The sequence below is a fragment of the Mus musculus genome, chromosome 10, assembly GCF_000001635.26.
Source record: "Mus musculus strain C57BL/6J chromosome 10, GRCm38.p6 C57BL/6J".
Taxonomy (NCBI): Eukaryota; Metazoa; Chordata; class Mammalia; order Rodentia; family Muridae; genus Mus; species Mus musculus.
In genome coordinates, this window is record NC_000076.6 from 20,432,029 (window position 1) to 20,454,138 (window position 22,110).

The window sequence follows — 22,110 nt, forward strand, 5'->3', positions numbered from 1 at the left end:
TTGAATTTGAACTAATGCTTAGGGTAGAGAGTATGTCTTATTCATTTTCGGACTTCTAGGTTCCCCACTTATCTATGCAATAAAGTTACCAGTTAATAACATACGAGACTACATTTTGCATTGAAAATCCTGGAAATTTGATTGTATTAGAATATTTGCTTTTAATAAAGAGAACAAAATAAAAATTACTAAACATGACCTGTACTTCTAAAACTTTGAGTAAACAATTTATTATAGCTGGATTGTGGTGGCATACACCTTTAATCCCACCACTCAGGAGGCAGAGGCTGGCAGAGCTCTGAGTTTGAGGTCAGCCTGGACCCTAGAGCAAGTTACAGGACAGCCAGGGCTACACAGAGAAACCCTGTCTTGGAAAACAAAACAAAACAAAACGAATTTATTATTTGAGAAAGTCTTCAGTACCTGAATCAGATTGGAATATCTGTTTTGAGATTCTATTTTTATTAATTACTGGTAAGAATTAACTCTTTGTTATTAATAATATCTAACATTTTTGGTTTTATGGTTTTAGCATCTGGCATAGTTCCCTCTGATTTGTCTGAAGGAGAAAACAGTTTATATCTCTCAAAATATTTATCTCTGTGTGTGAGTGTACGTGTATATGAGTGTGTGATTTTGTGTGTGCAGGCACGTGGGTTTGAGTGTGTGTATGTGTATATGAGTGAATGAGTGTGTGTGTGTGTGTACAGGCACGTGGGTGTGAGTGTGTGTATGTGTATATGAGTGAGTGAGTGAGTGTGTGTGTGTGTGTGTGTGTGTGTGTGTGTGTGTGTGCACAGGCATGTCCACATGTGCAGGTCAGAGGATAACTCTTCAGAATCATTTTTCTTGTGCCCCCTTGAGGTATGTGGGTATTGAACTCAGGATAACTCAGAAGTGAGCGTCTCTACTCACCGAGTCATTTCTCTGGTTCATATTGTGTCTTTTTATACACTACATGCTAAAGTGTACTTTTATAATCTGTATTTTAAAGTACAAATGAGTCAATACCAGTAGAAACTTTGTTGGTACGATTTTGTAGGATAATAAAGAAGTTAGAATGATGTAGGGCTTCACATTAGTAGGGATCAGTCAAGCAGCCATAGCTAATGGATGTCCTTTGTCTCGTGCATGCATTTGAGAAAGTCTGTGTTGGCAGGGACAGAAAGTTTCCTGGGTTGTGGGGGTTGGGTAGCTCAGGACAGTCATTTATTTCTTCTTCCCTATTCAAATGTCTGTGTTTTCATCAACCAACAAAGTTAGCACCTGAGATGGTTTTTGGAAATAAGTTTCATTTTGTTTTGTTTGTTTTGAGACAGGGTCTCTCTCTCTATTGTCCTGTCTGTCCCGGACCTGCTTGAAACCAAGCTGGCTTTGAACTCACAGGAATCCTCCTGCCTCTGCCCAGCTTTTTGGTTTATTCTTAAGCTCACCATAAAAACAAAACCAACAAAAACCAATTGTATCTTTAAGTGCTGGCTGATTGGCTGGGGAATCCAATGACAAGAACGATGCTGGCTTCTACGTGCGCACTTGGTTGGAGAAGGGCTTTCTCCAGGTTCCACTGGTACTTTATTGGAAATAAGTAAACCCCTGAGCTGAAAACTCCTGCTTAATGGAGCTGTTATATGACCATCTATTAAGAGTTCTTTTTTATTTTTAAAATCGTACAATTAAAACAAAATCTAAAGTTGGAATGGATGACTCCCTGGTACGAATTCCACTGAAAACTCACATCAGTGTACGGCTGAAATCCTAGCACTTGAGAAGCCGGGGCATGAGGGCTGAGAATTTGAGACCAGCTTGAGCTACATAGTAAGTTTGAGGCTAGTCTGGCTCATGTGAAACCTTACCTCAAAACAACAACAAACGAGAAGGTTAAGAGTATTTTGAGAGTAGTGATATAGGACTTAATATCTTAAATGATATCACTGGTAAGAGTTCTTTAGGCCAGCCAATCATACTGGGGAGATAATTTAGAACAACAAAACACATCTTTTATCTTTTAACATAGCTTTTACTCCAAGACCAATAAAGTTTAGAAATGGGTCCAAAGACTCAAATCTGAATTAGAACCAAACGTAGGAAATAGGTATTTAAGATCTGTAATATCCGGCTTAGGGATATGACAGTCTCCATGGAGATACATACTTTAAGCCACAAGAAGGTAAGTTCATGGATCCTGTTGACTTAGGACTGTTTCAAAGCTACTTTGGAACAAACTGAGTTTTTTGAATATCTTTGTACATCAGCTTAGCTTTCTTCAGGGGATAGCCTGGCTCTAAATCAAACAATGATTTTTGGATGTGGTCCGCTTCACTGAGGTTGACCTTCATCGAGGGCCATCTTTTAGGGCAAGAAGAAGGTTCAAGCTGTGTACTTATGGCAACTGACTCCCCATTCCGATTTTTAATTTTTAATTTTCTTCTCTCTTACCTGATACAGGTTGGCAAGATGGTGGTTAGTTTTGATCAAAAATGGCTGGTTGACCCCTGGGTGGTCCACGTCATGAGCTGCTGCAGCCAGTAGTCCAAGCATGATGTCCAGAGGTGTGAGGAAGCTTGCCAACTGTTAAAAATAAAATCCAGAGATTGATTGTTATCTGCCGATAGAAGGGCATTTGATGTGTCTAAAGCAAACAGAATGAAGTACTGTTTGGGCCTGCTAGCCAGACCTCTGCTCATAAGCTTTACCATTGCAGTGGTGTAGCCTGTGGGCAATAATGATGGCTGGTGGGCAGGAGAGGCAGTGTAACCAGACTCACCCAGAAAGTAAATTGCAAATGGAGAAATGACTCAGTGAAAGGAACAAACAGACACAAAGAAGCATTCATATATGTTTCTTTGTTTAAAACAGTCATTTAAAAATATTACGATTCTCTCTGTCTCTCCAACACCCCCCCCCCATGTGTGTATGTGTGTGTGTGTGTGTGTGTGTGTGTGTGTGTGTGTGTACAGGCCTGTGCATCCCTTGGCATGTGTGTGGCCTTCCACTTTGGGATCTGGGGACCAAACTTAGATTGTCAGGCTTTTGCGACAAGACCTTTTACCTACTGAGTATCTAACCTGCCTGCTCTTAATCCTTTTTTTAAAAGCCCGTATTAGGGATTGGACCTAGGGCCTCTCCCATACTTGTCAAGCACACTGCCACTGAATTTAGCCCCCAGCCCTGGTGCATTTTAACAAATATATGTCTTTGCCATCTCTTTGAAAGAAGGAGATTGAATTGCAGAATTTGCATCCTTCCTCAATATGGAATCAATAAAGGGTCGGGATGTATGAGAATCTTTAAATTTTGGCTAACCAGGAAAGCGAACATGACACTGGGAAGTCTGATTTTAAAGGTAGAAGTGTGTGATGTAGGTGTTGGGCTGCTTGGAGGCTGGAAAGGTCTTTGGCTTACAGGTGTGCCTCATCCTTCCAGCGTCACTCCAGGAAGCCTTTGTATTTAGTGGCCTATGCTGAAGCATCTATGTACTTAATGAATTACTAAAATTGATGGAACTAAGCAGATTCTTGGGTTTGAATATTATTTTAAAAAAAACTTCAAGAAAATTCCTACTGTATAGTATACCAAAACTCTATTTTTTTTAATAGTGAGGAACTACCTTGATTGTAACAACCATTGCATCACACTATCATTATGTCTTTAATTCTCTGACTTTGGGTTGGTCCATTGCATCAGAGCCTGCTTGCTAAGAGGTGTTGGACATTCACAGATTTTCCTAGATTCTGAATCAAAATTTCTCATTGGCCAAGTAGAAACTGGACTTGCAACGGGAGCTTCTGAACCTATTTATTGATAAAAAACCACAAGCTGGGAAGTCTTTTCCTGTTAAGCTCGGTGCTGGCAGTATTTATGGTAAAAGCCCATCACAAAGTGGTGGTTTTTGGGACCACTGAGGAGATGTGGGCTGGGTTTTTTTTTTTTTCTTCTGGCCTCATGCAGCCTTAAAAAAAAATCAGTGAACTATGAAAGGAAATATCAGAAAATCCACATCTCTTTTCATGGATGTGATAAGATTTTCAGAGCTGACACCGAAAACGTTAGTATACATAATTTGCATTCATATTGTGAAGGATTCCTAACACTGGGTACTTTGGTGCTTAGCAATATGCTGACTCGGCATCTCCCAATGGCTGAGGAGGCAACTAGGTCTTGCTTTACCTTTGGCTCCTTCAGGTAACAGTGCATGGCCTGGGTGACGTCGGCTGCGTGAACAGCATTGTGGTATGGGTTGTGACCGTGGTAATCTTCCTGAACCATAACTAGGAGGAAACAGAAAGCTTAGTCAGCTAACATCAAGGTAAGAATGGCATAGCAGGTAAGACTGATTTGAGGTGCTTCTTGCTTAAAAGTATCAGAGCTTCTAAAGTGCACAGTCTGAGGAATCCTTTAAAAAAGAAGGTGGGTTGCAAGCCTTGCCTGGCATCTTGGGTGTTTGTAATGGGGAGGAAAGGGAGAGAAAGGCCAGAAGGATCTGTGCAGTTTTGGGGACTTCTCACCTCTTCCACAGATCACCCCTTTCTGGCATCTCATGAAGGCTCTCATTCACAGGAAAGATAAATATGGAGGGAAAAGGACTACTTTATTTCATACCATCTTTCAGTTATCTAAAGTCTGTTGCCATTAGTCATGTGCCATAGATGATGCTCTCTTTCAGCGTCCTTGTGTTTTGGGTTCCTGCTGTCTAGTGATTGGATTACCACGTGAATAACAAACAGTCATCAAAACAGATCTTAGCCTCCGGCAGGTAGCTATTCCAGAGCTGCACTGAGCCAAGTGGGGCCTCCTTGGTTCATGTCGCCCCTATTTGGAGCATCATCTTTCATGCCCCTCCAGTGCAAAGCAGGAAAGTACCACGTCCACGGAAGGCAATAGTTTTGGTTTGCTGCTTATAGGAGAAGCCAATACCTGCTTCAGCATGTAGCCAAGTCAATGCTTGGATGAAATATATTCAGTGTGTATAGAGTGTCCAGACTTACAATGGCCATATTCATTTAGTGTTGCTTCAAACCTGGCTCCAGATTCTGCTGTTAACTCAGATGCCAAGGCTGTATTTCCTACATGTTCTGGGGGCACACATGTGTCCAAAGAATCTGTATCTCTTTAGACCAATCAACATTATTTGGCCCCTTTCACGGCCATTACTTTGCTCAGGCAATTAGAGTGCAATCAGCCTGAGGTTGTTTATGCCTCTGGAAAGGAGCCAGTTTGTGGCTGGTTGGTTACACATGTCTCTGCTATGCTGCATGCACTTTTTTATTCAGTAGGCTTGTTTCATATCATATGTAAACTCCAGCTCTGACACTTACTGGTGATGTGCAAATTACTTAACCATAATCCTCAACTTTCTTATAACAATGCCCTGAGTCCAAGTGTCGCTGCCTTTGAATGGTCCATGTGTTAATGCATGCAGTCCTTGGAAGAGGATGCAGGAGATGTAAGTGCCATGCCTGGTGGCAGGAGCTGCTTTTACGTTCCTTCTGATGGTACCGAGTCAACTTTAGAATTCATGGTCACACTGTCACATGACAAGTGTGGTTTGAACCGGAAATGTACTAAATGGCAGAGGCAAGCAACCCAGTGACTAGGAATCTATTTTGGAGAATTCATATGAGGAGATAAGAAAATTCACAGAACCAAAGAGGAACTGGGCTGCTTTTAGAGAAAGACCCGTGGCTGCGGTGGTGGCGTGTGTAAAGATGGCGGGCTTTGACCTGCGTGTGACTTGAGGTCTATCGCTTACTAGTCATTAGCCTTGGGAAAGTAGTGAAACCTCTTGGTTGTCCTTTATAACTGGAACAAGTGGTGATAATAATGTCCAGCTTGTGGATTTCTTCAAACAATTAGAAGTCATTTACCTAAAGTGTTCCACCCACAGTGGTGGAATGTAAACTGTCGTTAATAATTCATTTTAAGGATTTTCAGCAAATTGTGTTGTGATCATCATTATCTCATTGGGATTCTATTAGTATAAGAGCATGTCAGAATTGTCTTGACACCTATATACCCTTGGTGGTCTTTTTATAGATCCTTAATGTATTGAAGCATAACACATTAAGCTAACAACTCATCAATGACTTAGGACCGATAAGTTATCGTTAAAAAGTAAGATTAAATCTATTAAGATTAATTTGAGGTCTTTTTTTTAAATCATGCTGTGGTTAACACTTTATTTATTGAAAATTATTTTTTTGAGGTTATAATATATTTACATCATTTTTACTTCCCTTTTCTTCCTTCAACCCCCCATATACTTTTCTTTACTCTCTTTCAAATTCTCTCTCTCTCTCTCTCTCTCTCACACACACACACACACACACACACACACACACACACACACACAAACACACACACACACATCCACACACCACACTGCACACACACACACACACACACACACACACACACACACACTCATATTCCTAAATGCACAAATACAACCTGCTGCAAATGTTACTTGTATGCATCATTTCAGGGCTGACTATTTGGTACTGAATAACCAACTAGTGTCCTTTTTTCCCTGGGAAGACTATCTCTCCCGTTCCCAGTTTTCCTTGGTTATCTGCTGCTGTCTGTGGAAGGCTGCGGCCTTGTGGGCTGTCTCCCATGTCTTGTCTGTTGAGTCCTCTGTTCAGCTCATGTTTGTTGATACTGTGGTTGTATAGGGACATGCAAGAAAAAAAGACTTACCCAGAAACCTGTGCAAGGTCACCATATCGAGCTTGAAATGGTGGATGAGCCCATGGGAGTTGAAGAGGTGACACAACAGAGTTACCAGACTGTTCCCTGCGGAGGAATAGGAACTCACATTATTTTTATTAAACAACCAACCAGCCAGCAACAATAACAACAAAACCCTAGCAAGATTGAAAATAAGATTCAAATTCTCCAAAATAAGGTTTCTCTGATAGAATAATTCCCCACTTTTCATTTGAAATTATATATATTGCAATCTTCTTCTAGGTTTCTCATTATATTGTATATATAAAATTATCTCCCATCTTCTTATATCAGAGGAAAAGAAATTATTAAATGAAAGAATTTGTCTATGGAGTATGTGTGTGTAATTTTAAAAGCACATGGACCCTCAAAATATGCTTTAAGTCACTTCCAATTTACTTTTCACTGTAGAGATCTTTAAGTCACTACATTATTCAACAATAGTAGTCCATTTGTCCTATGACACTTATCCAAGAGAAGACTGACTGAGATACTTCACAATTCAGGCAAGAAGAGCTGCAAAATTAAAGCATAATAACAACATTCAAGATTTATTATAAATTTAGTTAAAGTATGAATTATTAAGATAAAGTCTCATTATATTGTAGTCCAGGATAACCTCAAATTCATGTTTCAGTAGCCTCAGTTTCCTTGGTGTCACCATGCCTGGGTGACAGGTATTTTTAATACTTTAAAAAAGTATTACAGAGATTATTTAAGACTTTGCAATGGGTCAAGAGGTTGCCCAGTTGTCTTCAATGAAATCTGAGTGTTGCTAAAGAACATTTGTTTCAAGTTACTGGTTCCGTGGATCTCCACAAATTTGATTATCTTGGTGCTATTTCAGAACTCTTTAAGAAAGATAACAGATAACACTGTAAACAATCCTTGTCCATACACTTATAACTGAAGTTAGTCTGGTGGCATTTCACAGCTGTTTATAAAAGAATGTTAGTGTGTCTTTGTGTGTGTGTGTGTGTGTGTGTGTGTGTTTCTTTTTGGTTTACTTTTGAGCTGTTGTGGTAGGTTAGCGGCAGGCTAATGAACAAGATAGACAAAACCTTTGATGACTTCATTTCCCATTTCTGTGACAGTCACGAGTATACGTTTTTCAAATACTACTTAAGAAGTTCTTTTTCTCACTGTTAATTTCAGATATCAGTACGCATTTCTAGCTGATCCAAACAGGAACACTGAAACACGGGCTCCACCCATAGTGTGTATTTCAGTTAGCTTTCCATAGAGTAAACATCCAAGTCCCGATGTGACACTGCATATCTCTTGTAGCACATTGCTTGTCAACTCAAACGGTGTTGAGAAAACTATGGGCAATGACTTGATGCACACATAAGGCAGGTGATGGGTCAGACCAACATCATCAACATTAAATGATGTCTTTCACTGCCTAACACTATCTATACTTTTTAATTGGTGGAGTAAATTGTATTTGATTATTTTGTTAGGTAAAGCTTTTATTAGACTTCAGACATGAAAGAAAGACTTAATGGGAATGTTTAATTTTCAGCTACTACCTAAGCTTTTACATTCTTTTCCTGGAAGTTGCTTTCTTCTGATGATGCCAAGCTTATCCGAGCAATCCCTGCAATGGGCAGAGTGAGCTTAAGAAGCGGCAGTAAGCACCTTGTCTGTAAGAGACAGGACAAGTCGGATGAGCTTCTGTGAGTTCACTTTGCAGTGACTAACAATGAGTCTGGACATTTGGACATGATCAGCGTATGCTGTGAGGAAAGAGTGTAATCTGTGGTTTCCTGGTCCCTTGGAGATCACAGTTCAGGGGGAAAGCATCCTAACATGCTAAGGTCAGATTTGGTCCCCCTTCTTTATCTGTATTAATTTCCCCTCCCTGGTCTGCCCTGATGACTATAGATTTATGGAAGTGGGAAAAGAAAGGGGAAAAAGCAATTTGTCTCAACATACAAATTGTTTCTCATGAAATGAAACCACTTTATGGCGTGCATTTTACTGAGAATTCCTTGGGGTGTAACTTACCATTTGTCAAGCGATCAAACAAGAAAATGTCAAAGTCCCACGTTCCAACTTTGGAGAGCATGTGCTGAGAAGGCAAACAAAAATAATGCCCAAGTGAAGCTCACGGAGATGCAAACACTTACTTCTAGACATGATGATTTGAACAATTAAAAGCTTGGAAACTGGAGCATTCACCTCTATGTACAACGGATTTGGGGTAAACCAGATTTTGCTCCATTCACTACTGTCAGCTCAAGGGGCAGGCTCTGAGTTTAAACTACCTGGTCTATTATCAGCCACTTTTCTTCCTGCTGTTGGACCTTCGTTACATCCTTAACTTCTCTGACTCTCATCTGAAAAACTGTGGCTGCTACCATCTGCATGAGAAGGTTGTTTGTAGGGGTAGAGCAAGGTAGTGCTATGTGCCTCAAGGGCCTGTCACAGTTCTTAGTCACAGGGAGCACAGGTACAGGTGTCTGTTAAACCAGGCTGTGTACTGTAGGGAGAAGCTTTGCGGCATTTTTTTTTTCCTGTTTGTATTTGTGGTATTTGGGATTAAATCTAGGATCTCTATGCCAGACAAGAACTTCACCACTGAGATACAGCTCCAGTTCTTATAATAAAAACTTGAAAACAGAGCAAAAAACATTGCTGAGCACATCATGTGCTTAGTGTGGACTGCACACAAAATTAACTGGATAGGAAACCGAACAGTGAGTAACTGACCTTGCCAGATAATTTGAAGACCTACTGTGTATAATGAAGACTTATTTTTTTCTTTATTAAAAAGTAAGCTGTATTTAGAATTAAATGTGACATAAAGGTTGAGGTGGTTAACTCTTTCCGTACCATAGTTCCTACAATTCCATCCGTCTCTTGTTGAAGACAGTTGAAGTCACTAATGCAAGGACTAACTCAGGATTCTCTCTGCCCCCGAGTGATTCTGTGTCCTGCGAAAAGTCCAGTGCCTTATATGGTTTGCTCATATGGCTTCTCAGCCCTCACAATGTATTCAAGAAACAAAGGGATGATTGTCTGTTTGGAGTGAGTCTTTACCCAAATCCTCCAATGTGAAAGGCAGGGTCAGGCCCTGTCTTCTGTCAGGCAGACTTCTGGTCTATTATTTTTTTCTATAACTCAACATCACCTTTAAAAATGTGGCTGCCTAGAGGAGAGAACTCACCATGAGTGCTCTGTCACTGAGAGTGCAGTGTTAGAAGTTATTATTGATCTCCTCTCAACAAACCAGCCAGCTACCCACCACCTGCTCATCAACTGCCCATCAACCACCACCTACTAACCAACCATCTACCAACCAAACACCAATCACACATGAAACACTAACCAACCAACTGACCAACCAACCAGCCACCAACTACCAAACAACCACCAACTACCAACCAATCAACCAACTACCAATTAATCAACAACTACAAACAAATCAACCAACCAACTTACAACCAACCACCAACTGCCAACCAACTAATTAACCAACTACCAACCAACCACCAACCAACCATCAACTACCAACCAACCAGTGATCATTTAATTTCACCCTCGGGATGTTGTAAAGTCTTATTAAAAGCCTTTTCTCATTTTATAGACAGGATATTGGAATTTGGTTCCTCTGACACTATTTATAGTTCATTTTTAGTGGCATATATGTAGTGGTATATATCATTATATGGAGATACTATGTATCATGTAAGCTACAAATGATTACTTTTGACCTTTGTTTAAATGGTGGCAAGTTTAACCCTGAAATTTAAATTCCTTTGGCAACTTAGGCTGGAAGTAACTTAAATATTGTTTTTAAACAATCACACATTGAGTTCTACCTCATTAGATCAATATAGAGTGAAAAATAATTTATTATTAGAAGCTTTTTGAGTGGCTTAAAAACATCAATAGGCTGATATGTGCACTGAGTGCCTAATGCAGAGTTAAGCATTGATAATTACTGGAGATATTTCCAGTTGCCATTACACAAGGCAATTTGGTGGATTCAAAGATTTCCTTACACCCTATGTAGTAGTCTTTCAGGCCAACATTTGCCTTTGTTTGACATTGTATAAATATGTTCTACAAACTTATAAAAGTGGAAACAGCTAGTGTGTATTTAGCATGAGCACTTTAAGCACGGGGGCATGCTTTCCCTCAGGATTGGGCATGGAGCTCAGTGACATACTTACTTAGCTTGCATAAATCCTGGGTTTAATCCCCAGAACCCCCTTCCCCCTAACTACAAAGATCGAATGTTATATCTAGAAAATCTTTAGTTACCTCTATGCAGTACATTGTTCTATAATCTTCATTTTGTGTTTGAGAAAATAAGTGTAGATGTGCTAAATAACAAACCCAAAGTCACAAAACCCCTGAGAGGCAGAGTAGGGTTCAGGCTCAGGCGCTGTCTGCAGGGGTAAAGGCTCTTGGCCACTGCCTGCTGCAGAGAGACTTACAGGTAACTGGCTTACCCTTGCTTGTCCAAGGTAGTCTTCATCCAGCAGGTGGAGAGGGGCCTGCGGTATAATCCCCCGGAGAAGCCTAGATGCATGGAAGTATCTTTGGAAACTTAACAGTCGTTTCACCTTTTTCTTGGTGCCAATTTCCCCTGAGTGTGTTGTATCTGTGGAAAGGAATCATAAGCAGAATTCATGTGTTTAAAAAGAGAGATCATTTCTCTGTGTAAAGAATAATATATTAAAAGGAGAGACATTTAAAAGACACTTTAAAGGCTAAATCAAGTTGAATATGGCCTATTAACTTGATGTTGGAAATTCTCCTAATAAGTGAAACAAACAAACAACCAAACAAGTGATCTTCCTGCCATTTCTTTCCTATGTCCCTCTGGCTCTCTCTTCTTTTGGCAGGGTCTTGTATGTAGCTGAGGCTGACATCAAAATCATGATCTTTCTGCTGAGGCTCTTGAGTCCTGGGATTGCCACACATAGCTTAGTTTTTGTTACATATTTTGCATACACTTTTCTTATGTAATTTTGGATGACATGAACTGTATGAATTAAAAACTTCACTTTTTGGTTCGTTAATTCCTTCTATTCTCTTCAGATGTTAGAAGGCGGCCGGGAGAGAAATGTCTCCTGTTTTCTGAGCAATATCATTGACTAATGAGCAATGCTACCAAAAAGCAAAGAGGACGCATGCCCTGTGCCCGTGTGCTCTCGTGCACTGGGAAGTGTAAGGACTTTACTGGGCGGCAGAGACCAACTATGCTCATACTCATGTTCTGTGGACCTCCCAACACTTGATGATGACATTGTGGTGGCTGCACAGAAACGGGCCAGGTACCATATCTAGACGTCTCTTAAAGTATGTCTTATCTTAAATGAAACTCTCCAGCCACTCTTGAGTCACACAAGCAATGTCTTCAGCAAAGTTTAGATGTGGAGTTAATTTAGGAGTCTGGTAGAAAAATGTATAGCTGATGTATAGAGTAATTCATTTTCTTCCATGTCCTCTCCCATCTTCCCATTTCCCCTATGGCACTCAAAATTACCACTAATGAGAAAAAGAAAGTCGGGGCAACTCCGAACAGTGAGTGCCCATCTGCAACTCATTACTTGGCTGTATGGAGCATGGAAAAGTATAATTCAGGGCCACAAGACCAGCTCTGCTCTGAAATCGCTGCCTGATTAAAATTACTAGTATTTAAAGCCAATCTAGATTTTACCCGTGGAAGAGGCAAACATACACGTGGAGATAAGAAGAGAGTAGCTGAGGTTGTGTTTGGGCCACATCTCAAGAATGCTACCTGTAACTTCATTCTGCAGACAGCTTCTCCTTTCTACAGTGAAACATCAAGTGAAAGTGCTCATTCACTTACTAAACATAAAAAGTCAGAGCCGGGTGGTGGTGGCACATGCTTTTCATCTTAGCACTAGGGGCCAGAGGCAGGTGGATCTTTGTAGACCACCTGTTCTACAAAGGGAGTTCCAGAACAGCCAGGGCTATTACACAGAGAAGTCCTGTCTGGAAAAACCAACCAACCAAAACAAGCAACAAACAAACAAACAAACACAAACAAACAAACAAACAACAAAGAAATATGAATACCTTTTGTGAGATATTCACTGTTCTAGACATTTCAGTGAGCAAAAACAAGATCTCTGCCCTCTTAGAAGGGACATGGCAGAAAGAGATAGACAATGTGTAACACAAAAGAAGACAAATAATAAAAATGAAGATAGATGTAATGAGGGTAATAGGTATGCGTGCGCGCACTCGAGTGTGTGTGTGTGTGTGTGTGTGTGTGTGTGCGCACATGCACGCAGAGAACAAGGGATCAGAAATTCCATCTCAGGAGCAGTCAGTACTGGCTTAATGAGAAGATAGAATTTCACTTAAATTAGAGGCACTGAGGGAATTAGCTGAGTAAACACCTTGGGAGGTGCCTTCCATGCCTTCCAGGTATAGAAACTGGATCAACCAACTACCAGGAATGGGGGCATGTCTAGGCTTCTGGAATGAGCACTGAAAGGAAGGACCAGTCCCTGTGAAGAGGACAAGGAGGGTGTACTGAAGAATGAACTCTTGGGGCAGAGGCTAGCCTGGGAAGGAGATGTCTCGGGAAATTATTGAAATTGCCCAGCCAGGAGTGCTGACTGCTGATACTCAGTGGTGGCAGGGAAGGGCAGTGACAATTCTGCCATTTCAGTTTCTTTAAAACACCCAGAACTATTAAAAGAATGTGTTTTCACTTTAATCTCAGGTGTGGGATACAGGGCTGCTTCAGATTGTCCAGAGCAGTTGACTAAGATTTGCCTCAGCAGGGGCAGATTCTGCCAGTGGCAGATGGTTTCTTGGATACTGTGACAGTTGGAATTAAGGGGACTTCTCAGAGAGTATATACATGCCAGGGCCTCCAAAAGGCGGGATGGGTTGTTGATTGGTTGATTATTGCTTGGTTGCTGTTGGTCATGGTTTGCTAAGTAGTTGTGCACAAAGGAGAGAGAAGAAATTAGATATCCTAATGGTGAAGATCAAACTCACCTCAAGGAACTTGATATTCCTAATCATCAGGAAATGGTCTAACAATAATGTCGCCCCCTTTCCTTTCTATCCTTTTCTCTCTCCTATCTAGAGTTCAGAGCTCGGAAGGGTGGGAAAAAGGTGGAAAAGGGTGGAAGAAAAAAGAACTCACAAAGTAGCAAAAGACAGGCTACAGGAGAGAACATAGACATGGTGGAGATATGAAAGCTATTTTAGTTCTATCCAAGTTTTTTGCTAGAATAGGTAGGAGAATGACCTGCTATCCCTTGAGATAGAGAAGGCTGCAGTGGACCAGTTTTTATTTGGATGTCAAGTCCAGAGCTTGAGAGAGAAGGCAGGGCTAGAGGTACCGGGTGAGACTCAGATGAGGTCAGTCAGAGTGAATGTAAACATCCATGAGAATGACCAAGCTTGAGGTGTGGAGTGACTCCACCTCATCTTCAGAAGGGTAGAGAGAAGAACAGAATTATGGGAGATGGGGAGGGGGCAGATGGAAAGCAGGGTAATGCCATTTCCTGGAAGCCTCTGAACAAACACAGCAGTGTGAGCTACTGAGTACTGACTGAACAAACACAGTGGTGTGAGCCACTAAGAACTGAATGCTGTTATTGGTGCCAGCAGGAACACTGATGTATATTTTAAAAAGCACACACTTTATTGAATGCACACACAATAACTCCCTCTAGAGGTGGATACATCTCTCACTCAGGGAAAGGACCAGTTATTGGACTAGGACAGAAGATGCCCATGTGAACTATGGCACACTGCACCAGAAAACAAGAATTTTAAACACAATGGCATCGTCTAAAAGATGGGTTGGTGAGATGGCTTAGTGGTGCTCACTGCCCAGTGTGACGGCCTGAGCTGGATCTCCAGGGTTCACATAGTGGAAGGAGAGAACCAACTCCGCAAGATGGCTTCTGACAAAGCATGCACGCTTGCGCGCACACAATATAGACAGGCGGCTTTAAGAGCTCCCTTTAAACAAAACGGAAAAACTCGAGCTTCAAAATAAAAGATGGAAGAATAAATTCCAAACCTCCAAATGAAACAAGAAAAAAAAAATCAATGAATTTACAGTGTAGCAGGCAAGTACTTAAGACAAGAGAAAGCTTTCTGCAGAGAGTGCTGACCAATAAATGCAGTGGGAGTAACAGGATGGGAAAATTGCCATTTTCAGCCATCAAGGTAATAACTGAATTGGGCCAGAATCCTTAATGGATAACGATGATTAAGGAAAATTTAAAATGCATCAGGTAATTGCATAATACCACAGTATCTTTCTGCTTATTAATTGGACAGAGAAAACGGACAGGTTTTGTTTGTGTGTGTGTGTGTGTGTGTGTGTGTGTGTGTGTGTGTATGTGTGTGTATGTGTGTGTGTATGTGTGTGTGTATGTGTGTGTGTGTGTATGTGTGTGTATGTGTGTGTGTGTGTGTGTGTGTATGTGTGTGTGTGTGTCTGACTATGAAAAAGATACCTTTCTTTATTAAGTATCCAACCCTTCTCCCCTATTCAGGGGAGAAACTGGCACTTCCTTACACGTTGCACTAAGGCACAACACCAGGGATATAATGCTCTTGCTCAAAATGGAAAATGACCTGTTTAACAGAGAGGAAGTGTTAGAAAAGTCCAGAGTGGGGGAGGGGAAGGGGGCAGTGTCAGGTGTGGGGGAGACAGGAGAGAGGCCCAGAGACCCAGGAGAATGAATGGAAGTCTGCAGCTGCTGGGAATCTCTAGGAAGTCTCAGAGACCTGAGATGGGGGAGGCTCCCAGGAGTCAATGTGGGTGACCTTAGCCTAACACTGGGGGACATGAGACCTGAAGAAGCCACTTCCTGTAGCCAGTGAAAGGATAGGGGGCACCAACCCACCCACAAAACTTTTCCACCCCAAATCTCTCCTGTCTAAAAGAAACGTAGGGACAAAGATGGTGCAGAGACTGAAGGAATGGCCAACCAATAACCAGCCCACCTTGAGACCCATCTCATGGTCAATCACCAATTCCCAATGTTATTAATGATACTTTTTGTGCTTATAGATAAAAGCCTAGCATAAATGTCCTCTGAGAGGCTCTACCCAGCAGACGACTGAAACGGATGCAGACACCCACAGCCAAGCATTGGATAGAGGTGGAGATTCCTTAGGGAAGAGCTGGGGAAGGAACTGAAGGGAATACAAACCCTACAGGAAGACCAACAGAGTCAACTAACCTGGACCCCTGGGAGCTCTCAGAGACTGAGCCACCAACTAAAGAACATACAGGGGCTGACTGGGGCCCCTGGCACATATGTAGCAGATGTGCAGCTCAGTCTCCATGTGGGTCCCCCAACAACTGGAGCTGGGAGCAATCCCTAATGCCGTAGCCTGACTGGAATCCATTCCCCAATAGGACTGTCTTGTCTTGCTTCAGTGGGAGAGGGTGTGGCTAGTCCTGCAGAGACTTGATGCGCCAGGATGGGGGGATTCCTGGGAGGGGAGCACCCTCTCACAGGAGAAGGGGAGAGGGATGGGGGAGGGACTCTGTGAGGGGGGCTGGGAGGGGGCAGCATTTGGGATGTAAATAAATAAAAGTTCAAGATGAAGGACACTTTTCACAGCATCTGGCCTAAAGTCTTAAAAGGATGCCACAAAAAATGCTATTTATGTAACAATAGCATTGGGTGCTATTTCACAATAATGGACCCCAGCGATACCCAACTAAGTACAATGTATGGTTCTGAATTGGTGCCTGGAGCTGGAACAAACGTCCATAAACAACACTATTAAGATAACTTGTCAGCTTCGAATACGGGATTGTCTATGTGTGGATAACATGGTAGGGTGAATTTCTTACACTGTGATAAGGGAAGTCTGTAGGAGAATCTCCTTGTTCCTTGAGAGATACAGGCTGTAGTCTTTAGGCAAAAGGGTATGGTGCGTACAATTCTTCACTAAAAATAAGGCAAATACTGCAAAATACGATGGTTGGTGCTGATGAAGAGTGCCAGGTTTGTCCTACTCTTGAAGACTTCCCACGCATTTGAAATTATTTTACAACCAGAAGTTTAAAATATGGTATACATACATCCTACATACATGTATTGGACTGCGCCATTTGTAGAAAAGTGGGGAAAGTAAGATCCTCATGTTAGTCAGATAAGTCAGAAAGAGAAATGCTGCATGCCTTTTCCCATATTTGAATCTATATGAAAAACATATGACGTAGCAGGACCTCCGGAGGGCACAGGAGAAAGGGAACAATATATGGCCGTGGATTAGATTCACAGATGCTGTTCTGTCTAGAAAATACAGACCCGGGGGGCCTTAAAAATGTTTCTGAAAAACTATGACTATCAATTTTTACAGGCTTTTTTTTGGGCAATACAAAATAGAAAATAAAAACCACCTGAGAGATGGAGGGAGGGAGGTGCTTATGTTCTGGTGATGAGAGAGATGGAGGGAGGGAGGTGCTTATGTTCTGGTGATGAGAGAGATGGAGGGAGGGAGGTGTTTATGTTCTAGTGATGAGAGAGATGGAGGGAGGGAGGTGTTTATGTTCTGGTGATGAGAAAGTTCTTCCCATAAGCTTTAGATGCTTTTGCAAAGTAGAAGTTTCTCTGAACCTTCATCCTCCCTCATCATACAGCTTCTCCCTCTGCCAGGAAAAACGCTTAATAATTCACATGTTTTTAGGAGAAATTCTACTGTTTAAAGGGGACATAGATTCAGCTACACAAGACGATAATGACGTGGAGATTGTTGTATAACAATCTGAATGAATGCAATCATCCCTAATGGTACACTCAAACATGGTTAGTAGTGTGAATTCTATGTTATATACACATTACCTTAATTTAAAAAAAATAAAAAATTTCAAAGAAAGAAATTTCAGATGATTACAGGATGGTATAACATGAACCAAAGATAATAATTACGTTTTCATTATAAAATTTAATTTAATTTGTTTTAAAATTTAAAAAGATAAAGTTGAAAGGCTGGAAATGTGATAGAGTGCATGTATAGCACACGCAAGATGCCAGGTTTGACACATACATGCACACACTTGTACACACATGAACACCCCCCCCAAGTACTTACTCATACACACACACACACACACACACACACACACACACACACACACACACATGTACACACACACATACATGTACATACACACACATGTACATACACACACACACATGTACATACACACATGTACATATATACACACACATACACATACGTACATATATAAACACACATACACACATGTACATATATACAGGAGAGAAAACAGGAAGAAATGTGTCTGGGACTATGTCAGGATGGACAACTCCTTAGAGAGTTTTACTGTGCAAGAATGAGGAATATGATTATATTTCTATAGAGAATTGAGTCAATTCTTTCAATAAATAAAGGAAATCAATTTTCCTCCATTTTATATAAACCAAATCTAAAAGGAAACAGGCACACAACAACCCACCCCCTTTTCATATTCTGTAAACATTCTCCTGTTCTAAAGCCCTATAGGAAAATTTCTTTGTCACCTCTAATATGCATTTATTTATATATTGGAATTACAAGTAGACAAGACAGCCATGAGTAGTGGACATACACCGCCTGATATCACAGATGAATTCATTTTAGAATATAGCACGACAGGCTGATTATAGTTAAGACAATGACTGCTAAATTGGGCTGCATATGGTAAACATAGATGATAAGAAATATTGACTATTATTTATTAAAATCACCATTTTTTTGATACAGGCTTCCATGTGTAACCATTTTGTCCTGGAACTCACTTTGTAGACCAGGCTAGCCTCAAACTCAGAGATCTGCCTGCCCCGGCCTTACAGGTGCTGGGATTAAAGGTGTGCACCACCATAATGAAAAATGACCAGACTAGTGGACTGATGAATTAATGGTCTGATGGTCAAATGTTAGATCTATCTTTATTCTTCAACTGGAGAGGAAAAGAGCAAGACCTTTGTCCTAACCATCTATAGCTTTCCCTGTAGGCAGAATGTTGATCCACTTCGATTTTTATTTAATAGAAAAAACCCTTAAAGTTAATTTTAACTTTGACATTAGACTTATTCACACACACACACACACACACACACACACACACACACAGCTTATGAGTATAAATAAAAACCACTCTGTCCCTTCATGTCTTTTACAGAGAACTTAGCATTTCCACTCAGTGGTCCAGGCTGGCTTGGGACTCATGCCGAGACTGCGGTGTGGTCAGCACCTTCTGCTTTAACTTTTGTGGAGGGCACACAAGATCCTGAGTGGAAGAAAATAATCCTCAAAGTGGCTCTCTACAGAGGAAGAACATCAATAACCACAGAAAAGATCAATTTATAGCTACCTTCATTACTTGTCAGTTTAAGGACATCCATTCTGTGTTATGTGGCAATGAAGAGCTAAGCCATTAAAAACTAAGAGCATATTTGGGAGAAAACCATTCATTTGGAAAACTGCTTGAAGAGAAACCACCATTTCACACTGTGGGCTGCTTTTGGAAGTACTGACACGTGCTATCCAATTATTGAATGAGTTCTGGCATCGTTGTTTCCAAAGGGCTCTGAGTAAACTGCTAGCACTCCTTTTGATAACTGGGAGTGAGATTAGATGCATCATGGGCAGAAAGTTAAATTTCAGAACTAAACTCAGCTCAGAAAAATCTAGGCAATCATAGCAGTGTTCCTAGTAAGAGAATACTAGGCCAGTTTAAGAGTAGCTGTTGAGCAGTGCGTGGTGGCCCACGCCTTTAATCCCAGCACTTGGGAGGCAGAGGCAGGTGGATTTCTGAGTTTGAGGCCAGCCTGATCTACAGGGTGAGTTCCAGGACAGCCAGGACTACACAGAGAAACCCTGTCTCAAAAAAAAAAAAAAAAAAAAAAAAAAAAAAAAAAAAAAAAAAAGTAGCTGTTGAATGGCATGCACAGTTGTCCCTATGCATCTCATTTTGACTCTTACTGTGCAATGGTTCTCATCTCAGTTGGAATAGTAATCCTAAAATGTTCCAGAATATTCCATTGCCTAATCTATGTAAACGTTGCCCCTAAGTATGCAATTTATGTTCTCTTCACTTGTTCCTTTATGAATACTACCAGGATGAATGTATTAACACATTTTTGCATGACTTTAGTGCTAATTTTAGGGTTATGGAATTTGTATTGGCTCTGCCAGTATGGTAATTCGACAATTTCACAAGTTGGGATTGGCTTAATTGCAAACATTTTAGAATTTCTACTTCATTTCTGAGCACCTCTCTGTAGTAGCTCTGGGTAGGGACTGGTCGGGTGGTAGGAAGAAAGCACTTAAGCGTGTACAGCCACCAATGCATCAGTGTGCATCCACACTATGGATGTCTGCTGCTCTGGACAAGTTCTCCAACAGCTGTTCCTAGACAACGGCTAGTTAACAGCTGGTGCAGAGTGGCCCAGGTGATACTGAGGACAAAGAAAATGGTTGTTAAATGAGCAGAGTCGGACACAGGCAGACATGAACACACAACTACTTACATCTAGTGTCTCGACGTCTGAACACTTAACAAACTGAATCTCCTGATCAATGTGCTCAAATTTCCTTTTCTAATTATGGCAATAATTATTATCATTAAACTCCTTGCTGAATCAGTGACCATTTACACTTTTCCTTATTCTTCTTTTATAGGGTTTTTACTCTGTCATGTGCCATGTGCAGTTATGGATGTAGATGACGGATTAGATTCAGGATTAGCAATCACTTGATAAAACTTTGTACCTTATGGTATCTAGTACAAAATCTCGCATATGTGGAAGTAGTCAGAAAATGTGTTAGCATTTTTCTCTCCTTGTCATTTCTTTATGTTGGGATTCTTTGAGCTTCTCTTTTCTAGACTATTCTAAATAGATAATAGGTGAATGGAAACTAAATTCATTCCACTGTGTGTGTGTTTTAGAATATCAAAGTATATCCTAATAATAGTCTCAAAATTACAATTAGTAACAATAACATTAACAGTTGATTACATTCAGAAACATGATTAGTTTAGAAAATATCATTGATGCCCTTCTTAAATAATAAGTCAGTTTATTATATTTATTTATTTTACACACACACACACACACACACACACACACACACACACACTCACACTCACACACACACACACACACACACACACACACAATTAAATGACTGTGCAGACTCTCTCCTTCTACCTTCTGGGTTTCAGGGATTGAACTCAGGTGGTCAGGGTTGGTAGCAAGTGCCTTTACCCACTGAACCACCCAACCTCCCAATAAGCCAATTAAAAAATAAGATAATAAAACATTGTGTTTAGTTTTGAAATAATTTTCCCAATGATCTTCAAAGCAGAGAAGGTGGCAGGCCCGTGCTCCCTGCCCTTGCTTTCTACAGGCCGGTGCTCCCTGCCCCTGCTCTCTGCCTTTGCTGACCTACTCTGTGCTCACTTGCGCTCATGTGGTACAGAGTTCATTTTGACTTGTAAGTCTGTTTGTCTTATTTAGTTTTAGGTCTGGAGACCAGATTGTTGCTGGTTTTCTTTAACTTTTCACAATACTCTGCAAGTTGTAGGTGTGAATACAATACGATGAGAACCAATCACTTCTTTCCTGCATCGAATGTGCTCTGAGTTCAAGAACTCTGAACCTTGAGGAAACCAAGATCAAATTCCAGTTTTCAAAATGCAACTTTAACATAGATGAGCTGGGTTGATTTCTTTGACGGTTGGTCTCCTGAAGCACAAGGAGCAGGTCTACAGGGAAGCTTTCTCTCTTATTTCATGTACTGCAGCTTCAGATGCAGCCTCTCTGCAAAGCTGGGGGTGGGGGCGGGGCAAGCGGAAGGTACACAGGATTGCAGTTTTCTTGAAAGCAGACACAGGGTGTAGAGAGGGAAACTATGTAGGCTAACATGCAGTTGCCCTGCAGAAATAATGTTTTAAATAGGCTACATTAAAAAAATAAAAAGGGGGAACAATCGAAAGAGATTGTATACAGAAAACAACACTGATGGATTTCCAGGACGTATGCCATGGATCTCCCTTTGAGGAGATGTCATCTCAGAATGAGGCCCCTCTTCGTTGCATTGCAAATGCATTGGTTAATTTTCATGTGCTTCAAGTAAATCTCGTGTATGCAATGATTGCTGCACTGAAGTCTCACCTTCCACAGCTCAGCACCTCTAGGCATTGGCTTTCAGTCTTTCATAAGAAGGAGAAGCTGCTGAATAAACCTTTAAAAATAAAATAAAATATGACATGTCTGTCTCCCCAGCCTCTCGGGAGTCACAAATGGCTATATTTTTGTATTTTTTCCTGTGTATTTTTTGAGAGTCAGAAAATGGTGGATAGAGACACATGACAAGTTTATATAGAAGATC

General features: G+C 40.9%; 1 protein-coding gene across 2 annotated transcripts in view; it reads right to left on the minus strand.

The window, feature by feature from the left end:
* Window positions 1–22,110, minus strand: part of Pde7b (phosphodiesterase 7B) — a 328,027-nt gene that overhangs the window by 34,977 nt on the left and 270,940 nt on the right. For both annotated transcript variants that reach the window (NM_013875.6, NM_001347366.1), the window contains 5 exons: window positions 11,190–11,341; window positions 8,737–8,800; window positions 6,697–6,792; window positions 4,168–4,268; window positions 2,437–2,568 (listed from right to left, as the gene is read on the minus strand). In NM_013875.6, the coding sequence (NP_038903.3) occupies window positions 2,437–2,568; window positions 4,168–4,268; window positions 6,697–6,792; window positions 8,737–8,800; window positions 11,190–11,341 (545 nt within the window). The remainder of the gene's footprint in view (window positions 1–2,436; window positions 2,569–4,167; window positions 4,269–6,696; window positions 6,793–8,736; window positions 8,801–11,189; window positions 11,342–22,110) is intronic.